General features: G+C 37.7%; 1 protein-coding gene across 1 annotated transcript; it reads right to left on the minus strand.

The window, feature by feature from the left end:
- Positions 1 to 824: 824 nt before the first annotated feature.
- LOC104479174 (opsin-5-like) lies at positions 825 to 9,215 on the minus strand. Its single transcript, XM_010119756.2, has 5 exons — positions 9,128 to 9,215; positions 6,289 to 6,451; positions 5,424 to 5,551; positions 4,560 to 4,894; positions 825 to 1,436 (listed from the first exon to the last, which is right to left on the minus strand). The coding sequence occupies exons 1-5, from the start codon at positions 9,213 to 9,215 to the stop codon at positions 825 to 827; spliced, it is 1,326 nt and encodes a 441-aa protein (XP_010118058.1).
- Between the last annotated feature and the right edge of the window lie 2,449 nt (positions 9,216 to 11,664).

The raw sequence follows: 11,664 nt of genomic DNA on the forward strand, positions 1-11,664 counted from the left end.
CTTCTAAGTCAAATTCAAGAATTCCTGGAGGATTAATATCTTCATGTGGGGTTGTTTCCACAGATTTCAGTGGTTTGTACCAGTATAGACTCTTGCCTCTTATGGTATTTCTGGGCCAGGTCTTCATTCTCCTAATTTCAAAATCCTATACAGGAAACTGAGAATAATAAATTATGTCCTAGGGCAAGTTCTAAAATTACACCAACGGATAAACAAAAGTTATATGCTATCTTGAATTACCAGAAATATTTAATTTCATTCATGTGGAACGAGGTCAGAACCTTCCTGTTCATCTCAAAGCAAGGAACAAAGTGACCTATACCTTCTAGCAACAGCAACATAGGTTGTCATTCACCACTGCTTCTTGGAAAACAAGCATTTTGGTTAGCATTTACCTTTTCAGTTGCTATAACAATTAAGCCAGCATGAGCTTGTCCTTTTAAAACTCTAAATTGAGTTATTTCTTCTGAACAGACAGAAGAGTACATAGTCTAGAAAGAGTAATAACGCTTTATGGAAAACTTGTAAATGGTTTGTGTGTTCTCTTGAAAATGGAGTGAAAGGATGTTATGAAATGCAGACACAATTTGTCTGACATAGTTCATGATGTGAACACAGTTAGCACAACATACTTAAGGTGACATGGCAAGAGTCACAGAGCATTTATAGCATGTCCATGCTGTAGCATGTGTCCCATCAAAGAGTATGAGGAAAAATAGGAAAATAGTCCAGAAAATGGGATAGTAGAAGGACTCTTCAGAAACAGTTACATTCATAAATCCAGTATAATAACAGTACCATCAGAGGGCTTCATGCAAGCAGTTCTAGAGGTCTGTAAGTGTATGATGTGCAGATTCTGCTTCCAAGGAGATTTCCAAGGTATCGATTTCAGCGCCTTTTTCTCCCTGCACAACCACCTTCACTGACTTCTTACTGGCCTGACTCCCTTCTGCTTGCAAGTTGCTCTCCAAGGACACAGTTTCTTGAGGAGGGCATTCCATAGTGCTGAGCCTCTCCTGGCAGCATTTTGGATAGCTTTGAAAGCATTCGAAAGCATCACTGTGTTTTTCACGGGGGAAATAAGAACATTCTTCCGCAGTTGGCAGAGAATTACAGCTGGATTCATTTTTGCCCTTAAATGTTCTCAGGCTGATATTCAAAGTCGATCTGTAGTTCTGCGATGCCTTGACACAAAAACAACTCCTGATGCATAACTGTTGAAGAACTGTAAAATCTTTGGCAATGGTGTTTCGAAAATTTGGCTTCAGGAGGAGATAGATAACTGGATTGTAGAGTGTGGAGGACTTTGCAAAGACAGCTGGCACAGCAAAGGCTAATGGAGGAATCTTATCTATCGATCCAAAAGCTGCCCACATGGCAATGACGGCATAAGGGCTCCAGGCAGCAAAAAATCCAATGCATACAGCAACACTCAGCTTGCAGAGAAAAAGAGAAAACAGTGAGTTAAAAAATTGCATGCATGAGAAAAACAGCCAACAAAATAGAATATGCATAGAAATACCACCTAATTGAACCCCCCTGTTAAAAGTCTTTCTCAACTGCTTTCCAAAAGTGTATCTGTCTAGCAACTTAATTCTGTCTGAAACTTAGTTCTGCCTGAAACTTCAGTTAAAATCTATCAGCTCCTACACTTCTCTTCCTCTTCACTAAAGTGACAAGGAAACTCTTTTTAGACCAAAAAGATAGCCAGCCTAAAGAAGAAGATGCCATTCTGGGGAAACAGTTGTCTGGATTGCAAAGCCAATTCATAAGCAATATTGGTCTTCCTGGCTAAAGAATGTCTTCCATAATTTTACTGTTGGTGCTCAACTGGAGCCACACACACATCTGACAGCAGAAAACTAGATTAATCCTGAAAGTGAATCAATGCATTAATTTAAATCAATTCTCTATCAAGAGGCTTTGAAAGGCCTTTGAAAAAAAAATTCATTTTTTTTTAATCAGTTATCATAGAGATACATAAAATGCAAGAATATATTCGGATCTGCAATAAACATAAAACTAAAGAAATCTTAAGTAAACTGTAAGCATCAGCTTGTATAAGAAGGCTAACCTGCGAGGCATCATTCTGAGTCCTGCTTATAACTGAAATGCATATATAAAGACAGAAAAAAAAGAATATTCATGTTCTTGAAGAAGGTTCACAAGTCTATTTTTCTCCAAAAGTGTGTGTTTCCAAATAAGTAAGAAAGTAGAGAATCCATTCTATTTAGAGTAGTATTGGATCCAAGGGAACAGAAGAAAATAGATAAGGAAAGTACTTTTGTTTTCAGCTGCTAATCATACCACCTGCTTGAGCTGCCCTCTGCAAATGGGAGTACAGGTCTCCTAACTAGCTCAGATAACTGCAAATCCAGCACTTTTCTCAGTGAGGCTCTGGCTATAGATTCAAGGTTGCAAAAATCATGGGTTATTTTATTAAGAGACATGATATTGTTGTATCAAAGTGAGAATGAAAGGGAACACACATTAGACCCTTTTAAGGCATAGAGAGCTCCTCCAAATGCTATTACTTTCTTGCTGGAAAAACAAGGTGATATCACTCATTTTCCTACATAAATGACACAGACGCAGTGTGAAAGGAGAGGTTTTGGTCAAGTTCAAGAAAGATAGTTTTGAGTTAGGCCTTGTTATACAACTCTGTGCCCCTACGGATCTTTTATGAACGATTTTATGAACGATTCTAGCCTGTAGGCACAGGCGAACTAAACCTGCATGCTGTCAGGGCCAGTCCATCCAACATGCCCGAGGCCAATGCTAGGAATAGGCTGGGAAGTGGCATTTCAGTGTATTCAGCATCTTGCATGTCTTGACTTGAAGTATCTCTTCATACAACAGAGAACCTTGCCAGTATGTAGATGTTTCTGTTACAAAATCATTAATAAATGATACTTCACTTTAACAATAAAGAGAGTTTGGAATACAAAATTAGAAGTAAATTTTCTGCTTCTTAATGAATATATTGGAAAATTTTTTTAAGAAGGTCTCTTAAGCATTATTGAATTAGAAGAACCAAACCTTCTTGAGGTTATGTAATTTAAATTAAGAGGACTACATGTTGTCCTTGCTGTGAATCATATATGGTCCACCATTTGTCTCTTCAGTAGAACTTTTTGCTTACTTTGGCAGTCAAATTCATTCTTGTCTGCAAAACAGAAGAGAATATTTGCAGCAAGTGCTTAACTTTTCTCAATTTATTTATGTGATACGCTTAACGCGGCACAGCCGTAAAGGACTCTCATTCCCAGAGGCTGCAAAGAAGGAGAAATGGGCTCTCAGAAGGTAATTAGATAAGGTTATGACAAAGCCAATAAAATGATACTTTCTTCTTTCCTTTCACTTTTAAAGGAATTGCTATGGGTGAAGCTATTCTGCTGAGAATAGAAAGTTTTTCCTACAAATTGTTTCTGACAGGGTAAATGCAACTATTTTCAAAATCTATGAGACTTACTCCAAATGCATACTTATAAGCAACAAATTAATTCCACTGATTTTTTATGCCTCAAGGGACTATTACAACCTCTACTTTGTTTTTCTGAAAAATAATAAGCCAGTGAGCCAATGCATTGATAAAATAGAGGAAGAAATTAAAGAAATTAGAAATTCACAGATTAAGCTTTGAAAATTCATGTAATGAATTTTACTCCTCCCTGCATTCAACAAAGCATAAAAGAGTGAAAAAAGTAAAAATGGTAAACTACTGTTACAGTCATTGAAATTAAGAAAAAAAACAAAGATTTTCTCACTGAAGATAATTAACAGAGTCAAGAGGTAACAGTCATGTCTTTCAAGAGGTAAGGAGTTTAAGGAGTGAAGCGCACACAATGTTAGCTATGGAGTTCCTCTTCTTATTTTTTGGTATATTAAAAAACCAGATGCTTATTTTCTCCTGGAAAGGACAGGGACATAGTTTGGCAGCAGGAAACAATTTCCATAATAAATACTGCAACCATAGGTTTAATTTTACTGTATAAGCTAGTGAAACACAAACCTTCAGAGGTTTTGGTTCAATAAGTATTTACAGAAATTCACTTTTCTGTGACTTTTGTCCTTTGTTCAGTAATATACAAGATAATTTGATCTGTACACTACTATTTAAAGTCTTTAATTATATAAAGCTAAAGCCTGGATCTCCTCAGAAGTCTGTAGCTGGGCAAACAGAATTCACTCACCCAAAACCAGACTGGCTTTCATAAGCAATAGTTCAAGAGCATGAGACCCCAACTCACTTCTACATCGTGCTCCAATTTTCAACCTTCCTTTTGATCAAGAGTCTGAAATCTTAATTTTCACAGGTAATGAAGCTCTATAAGTTTAATTATCACTCTTCAGAAACAACACAGATACTGTTTGCATGTTTAGCAACTCATTGCCATGCAGCGAATCTGCACAAGACAATACTGTTGTCTGAAATGAAAATGCAGTAAGGACCAATTTTCTTTTCCATCTTTACTCCCTTCTCAGGAACTTTCATCGTCCTTAAATAGTGCTGCCCACCTGTGCCAAAAATGGCTTACAAAAGACTAACTTTCAAATACCTTGACAGTTGTGGTTTGCGCGTTGCTCATCCTGGTGGTGCCAGAGATGTGCTGCTCCACTGCTTTCCTGGATTCTTTCACAGTTACCAGAATAAGAGAGTAGGAAGTGACAATTACTCCACAAGGGAGAATGAAACAGAAAACAAAGAGGACTACGGTGTAAGACATGGCCACGGCATTTACGTTGGTGGAGCGCCAGTCGATGCAGCAGGCTGTACCATAGGGCTCCGCTCCATATTCTCCCCAGTGAGCTAGGGGAGAACAGGCAAAAATTGCTGCGTAAGTCCAAGCACAGGCTATCAAGATCTGTCCATGTTCTCTCTTGAACCTGTTCCCTGGAAGACACAAAACAATCTGAAGTTCAGCATAGTTGACACGTCTGAATGGAGTTTCCCATATGCAGGCAGCTGAACACGATAAGTAGGAAGGATAACTTTAATGGATGTTCAAAATATTATGGTATACTGAAAGTTTATAAGAATAGGGCATGGTTCACAACAATTTGCAAAAAAAAAATGGGTAGCTGAATTCTCTGATACATCTAGTATACATAGAACAACATAGATCTGTATCGAATAAATCTTTATCAAAATGTAGCAATAAACTCTGAAAAAAATAGTTTACTCAGGCTAGCCTTGCTTTCAGATCAGAACTCTTATTCCATGCTTCCAAATTATCACCCTCACTTAAAAGAGCTTGTAAGTAATCTGTTGCATACATCTAGCCCTACAGTTAATTATTGATGATCACAGAAACAGAAGATCACTTCTATAAAAATACTCTCTAGGATATGCAACTCAGAAATTGTGATCTATGTTCACGCAAAAAAAAAATGAGTAACCTAAGACAGAAACGCTCACTTACCATAAGCTGTAAAACAAATTTTGAGGCAGCACACAGTGCTTAGTAGTGTCAGTGTTGAGAGACTGCAGATCCCAAACAGCACCCCACAAAATGCATAGAATAAGCAAATCTGTTTCCCATACAGCCACCTGGCAAAAAAACCAAACAGTTAGTTCTTAGATCCTATCCATCTTTTTTAAATGTAATACTAAATGGCAGAAATTTATTTATAGTTGTAGCCTTAAAAATTCAACAAAAATGCATGATGAAATTACTTGTTGGTCAATGATCAACTACAAAAGATATTCTCATTTTAAAAACTTACAGCTAGTAAAGTAGTAATATTCTGTTTTATTTTTATGATCCATATTTAAGCCATTTTTTATAAAACAAAGCAGTTAATCTCAATGATAATCGTTCTGAAAACAAAAATTAAAATACTCATCAGTAGTAGGGGTATGTCATAAATTAATACTGCTTATATTACTGCTGCTATCTTTATGCATACTTTTAAACCTAGTTTTCATCAAAATCAACACATTCACTTGTGAAGGTTCTCCAGAGGAACAAAATTTTTATCTGAATCACTATACCTCCTCCCTTTCTATTCAGACGTCTACATAACTTACAGCAGCAGTTATCAAAAGCCTCATGCTACATGTTCAAGGTATCATCTCCATTAGTCACTATATTTAGCAATATTTCAACACAGAAAGTAAGGTGGTAAAACACTGAGCTCCAGACCCTGTGGAGGATGTCAAATATCATAGAATCATAGAATCATAGAATGGTTAGGGTTGGAAGGGACCTTCAAAAGTCATTTAGTCCAACCCCCCTGCAAGGAGCAGGGACTCCCCTGACTAGATCACGTGTGTAATGAACAAACCTGTGTGAAAGGCTGGAAGTTACAGCTAGAGGGTACAATGTCAGCGTCATACCAAGGTCACTGATGGCAAGGTTAATAATGAAATATTCTGCTGGCTTCAACAAATTCTTTTTCTTGTAGGAGACATATAAGAGAATACTGTTCCCACATAAGGAGCATATTCCTGCAGAGAAACACAGAATATGAGGAAAAATTTACTTTCAGCTATCCTTTATTTTTTTTTCCCACACAGGAATAATGTATTGTCATCACGGCTAGCATTTCTCAGATAAACATGTCACTTATTTGTATTTGTGGTTTTCTCTTCTTTGTATTTCAATTTTTTTTTAATTTATAAAATATTTTTCCTGGTTTCTTCCTGTTTTGTCCATCAAACTACCTATAAAGATCTAAAGAAGAATTTTATCCATTAAACTAAATGACTTGCCAAAAAACCCATTTCTCCTGCAGGAAGCTGGCATTAATTAAGCCAAAGACAATATCCATCTGACACTGAACACATTTTCTCAATTTTACGTCTAGAGCTCTCCATTCACTAACCCTTCTTCCTTTCTGTTTAAAGCATTTTCTCAGAGATGCCTATTATAGTTCCTAGTAATAATAGGCAATATAGCTAGTATGTTGAATTATGCATGAAACAAAACAAAAAAAGTAATTGAGTAATGTCTCTACTGTGTGTAGATAGAACTGTTTTCTATGGAAATGCCACTTTTACTGTGAGACCTGCTAAGAAACTTAAGAAGGCTGCAAGTTGTTTAGTACAAGACAAGCAATTTGCTTTCTACTTTAAACTAACAGGATCAAAACCTATGATGGATACACGAAATTAGATAAGAGTTAGGTGACTGGCAGTTTAGAAGGTCAGACAACAGTCAAAACCCAAGGTTTTAGGCAGCCTTTTGTAGACACACTAGAACACTTTCAAACATAAACGCTTCGGAGGGCCATGAGTCCGAGAATGCCTAATGAATGGGGGGGTCCCTTAATTAATACCATGCAAAGTCAAACTGTTGAAGAGAGACCAAGAGTTTTTGTGGGCCTCACTGCCTGTTCCTGCATACATCACAGTCACTTTGGGATCTAGTGAACTGTCAAAGCCATCCCTGTTCACATATGTTTCCATTGTGAAATTCCTGGAGGGAGAGATGGAAAGAGGTTTCATAAAAAAAAAAAATAATTCAATTTTAAGCATATATTTTTTCTTTCAAATATTTTGTGCAACTTTTACAAAATACCACTTACTGGCAACCTCTTTTCCACGTTTCCGATTCCTCCTCATATTAGCAAACACTGGAATAAACTGCTTAGTGAGTTCATGGAAAGTTTTTCAGAGAAGGCTTGCCGAATTTTGGTCAGGAACAGTGTAAGTGTTCAGCAAACGTGCAAAATGCTCTGTTAGTGTCACTCCAAGCTCCATTTTCTATGGCCTTGTGAACATACTGCATCTAAGCAGAGCTCTTCAACAGCTTTGGCACAACTGACACAGTAGATACTACAGATACATCCTGAAAAGAGACTCAGTGATTTGAGCGTGATTGATAATCATAGGGTCCAGAAAGCAAAAGTTAAAAACAAAGTTATGAGGCAACATTATGCTGTATGATTAGCTGAACAAAGATGGGAGAGGAGAACATGGGACAGACACAGATGAAATTTTCACTATTTTATCAGCAGTGTTGTCATTAAAGAGATTTGTATGATTTTGTTGATGATAACACATAGAAAACACCAGAACAAAAAATAAAGCTACACCAGAAAATTTCAAGTCCATTTGGCAGAAGGAAAACAACATGAGGTTTCTGAGGAGAAATTACCTTATCGTTAGCTGAACCAGCTCTGCAAATTCAGGAGTCTCTAAATTGATATGCATTGTCCAGTCAGTCTCCTCTCAAACTCAGCTATCCATATACAGCTACACTCTAAAAGAAATAGGCCTACATTCATTTAAACTTTTCAGTCAAAATGTTAATAAAGCATGTTAATCTTTGAATCCACTAGGATGCCAACATTTATTGACAATCAATGGGGATAAAAGACACAGGTTCACTCTTTGTTAGTGCCATATTTATTTTGCAATAATCTCATATTTCAGGGTTAGTATTGGTTGCCTTAGGGAAGGAAAATTCCAAGGAGGATTTTTTTTCCTGTTAGGGCATTCATTTGGCTTCTGTGCTTTTATTTTCACCATCTTCTGAAGCACCAGACATCAGCCATGCCTACTGACTGAACTTAGCCATTGCTCTCCCAGATGTCTGGGTTGCCTTTCCTGGCCTCTGGTTCATGGTTACACTGACCAGTACCTTCAGGATTGGATATGGATTTTTCTTCTCAGTCAGATCAGGACTACAGAGGATAAATTAGTCTCCTGTCTAAAAGCATAGCCAGCTCCCTAGAAATCTCACAGTGACCGGACGTTGGACATAAACCTGATATTTCCAGCACCTTTCCCAGACATGTTATAGCTATGGGTTTTGGTATTTTACTTTAGGCATTATGAGGAGTCAGGATATGTTGTTCTATGGTTTGCAATGATGTATGGAAGAGATGCTTTCCTGTTTATACTTAACAACGATCATGCAGATGCCAAGAACAGCCAGGGTCTCAAAATCCAGCATTCCTGTTTAGCTTTATGCTCCTAATATCAAATAAACTTTTCATACCTAACATAAATCACAGGTTAAAAAACTTTTGGTTTACTCTATACTTTTTTCCTCTTTTTTATGAATATAGACAAGTTCATCTGTGTCAGAAACAAACTTGTCACTTACAGTCAAGTCTCCTTACCACATCAAATATGGCCAAAATTCTGTAAACACACGTAATGTGAAATCACACTTACCAAATACCATATAACATATTCCAACAACAATATCAGCTGCTTCTGTTACTTTGGACTGGAATGATGAGTTCTCAAAAGATGGACGCATCTGAAAACAAAACAGGACATAGTATTAGACATTTAGTATCCAAGCAGACACCTGAGAACTCTCTGCAAAGCTACAAGCTGTTTGGTGGGGAAAGGACAGGGAGTATTTAATTTTATTTTATTTTCTGAATTAACAATTAATTTGCCTGTATGGAGGATGCAAAGAGAAAGGAGCCAGGCTCTTTTTCATGATGCTTAGTGCTTGGACAAGAGCCAATGGGCACAAACTGCAACACAGGAGATCCCCTCTGAACATAAGGAAACTTTTTCATTGTGAGGATGACCAAGGGAGGTTGTAGAGTCTCCATCCTTAGAGACAGTACAAAAAAAAATCTCAGCACAGTCCTAGGCAACTGGCTCCAGGTGGCCCTGCTTGAAGAAGAGGGTTGGACCAGAAGATTTCCAGCAGTCCCTTCCAAGCTCAATCGTTCTGTGATTCTGTGTAATTTACAGATGAAATCGCAGCCTAGAACTGATGCTAAGGTAAATCAATTTCTATTAATTGGAGGGATTTATCTAAATACTAGAATGTCACAACATTAATTGGTGATCAAGGGTGCATTTAATTTAGGAAACTTGACTTGGCTCAGTAAAGTTTGTTACAAAATATTATCCATCATCCTTTTACAACAACCAGAGGAACTAAGGTAGGAAATGTTAACAACAAGGAGTACAGAACTGCAAATATAAACGTGAAACAAAACAAACAAACAAACAAAAAAACCCACTTCCCCCATAAAAACCTACAAAAAAGAAAAATGTAGGAAGAGCATCAGAATAACTCATAAGTACAGACAAGAATGTATGAGATATGTGTATGTAGGCACTTTATTCTAAAACTTATTTATACCATTTAACTTGCAACTTTACATAGGGTTTCTTTCTGTCTTCCACAAGCATTCCACTTCTATTCCCCATCCCTGCCTTCCACCTTTCTGAATCTGTCTCATTGAGGACATTTGTAAACCTGTCTATAGAAATTTGTGCTTCTCCAGTCCAGAAATTAGCAAAGTATATGAATGTAACTCAACAGTCCTTCCTTCAGTTTATAGCTCCTGCCAGCTCCCTTAGAATGTAACAGATTGAACTTTCTCAAATTTCAGGAAGTGGGTTATAAAATCTAAAAGAGTCTATATTTCAGGTATCCTGTGTTTCAATTCCGAACATAACCACAGGCATTGGTAGAAAGTCTTCAGCTTGGAAACAGACTGTGTGACAAGTCAAGTCAGTGGGATATTGCTCAGCTTTTCCTAGCAAAATCCTTTGTGAAGAGAGTTACACTAATGAAAAAGAGCTTCTGTCAGCTGTCTCCATGTTGATGTGAGATATGTACTGGCGTAACTCAGAAAAATGCCAAAGTTACCACTTATTGTCATCTGCCATTCCTGTACTCAGGGAGCCTGCTATGGGTCCAGCCCTGTAATGCAGTCCAAACCTTACTGCCCATGCAGACGAGTGCAAGGCCAAAGCAAGGACAGTAATGTGTGATAAAACTGCTGTACACCTACTAGAGCCAAACCCAGACACATAGACACTCTCATGTACAGGGTTTAACACATCATACAACTTAAAGGCAAAGCCCTCAGGTGGAGTTGTAGTCTAACAAACTCAAAAAGAAAGAGAGACATCTAGCTAAGGCTAATCTGTTTGTTTGCTTGCTTTTTGTCCTGCTGTTGCTATATTGTCTTAAGCAATATTAGAGATTATCTGGAGCTGTTCTTGGTAAACTAAAGTTACCCCAAAAATTTGATGACACAAGCTCAGCAAAATCCTCCAGATACATTCACAGGCCTTTGCCTTGGGTAATGGTAAATACTTTTCCACTACTGGTCATTTCTCACTATCTCTTTGTTTCCCTTGAGTTTCTTGTTGCAAAGGGAAAGCTCCTGTCTGCTGCTTGACCACTGTGGACAGGAACAGGCTCTCGCTCCATCCCCAGCACAGCAGCAGCTCACAACGAAGCAGCAGCACAGCTTTACATGTGTGGCTTGAGGGCAACATGTGAAATGGCAGAGAAAAAGCACCTGGAGTAATGAAGTTATCTTAGTGAACAGCTAAAGCTTGTAGTTCACATAGCACTTAACCACACTGCGTTTTAGCTAACTGGTGTGTATCCACATTAAATAATGATCTTGTAGCTGCATTTCTTTCTGTCAGTGTAATAGGACAGGGTATCTAAATTCAGCTTGCCCATCTTCCCTACAGCTTCCTATAAGCTGCTTATTCTCTCAGTGGTCTATCGCTTCTTTCTAGACAAACTCCTCTTTCCTCAGTTGCTATAATCCAGGAAACTTCCACTGAAACTAAAGGGGCTACATGTTTCTTCACCAGATGTTCACTCAAGAGGAATTAAACTATTGTCATTGTTAATATAGGTCACAAATCTCTCATTTTCTCCCTTCAGATAGTCTTCTATTGACTTCAGTTCTTCCATCTTCCTCAGACAACAT

This window comes from Chlamydotis macqueenii, chromosome 2, assembly GCF_036417535.1.
Source record: "Chlamydotis macqueenii isolate bChlMac1 chromosome 2, bChlMac1.mat, whole genome shotgun sequence".
Taxonomy (NCBI): Eukaryota; Metazoa; Chordata; class Aves; order Otidiformes; family Otididae; genus Chlamydotis; species Chlamydotis macqueenii.

Coding starts and splice junctions, on each gene's coding strand:
- LOC104479174 (XM_010119756.2), bottom strand. CDS start 9,215: ATGCGTCCATCTTTTGAGAACTCATCATTCCAGTCCAAAGTAACAGAA. Junction 5,552..6,288: donor ACTTCCAGCCTTTCACACAG/GTTTGTTCATTA, acceptor TTTTTTTGCCAG/GTGGCTGTATGGGAAACAGA. Junction 1,437..4,559: donor CGCAAACCACAACTGTCAAG/GTATTTGAAAGT, acceptor TTTCTCTGCAAG/CTGAGTGTTGCTGTATGCAT.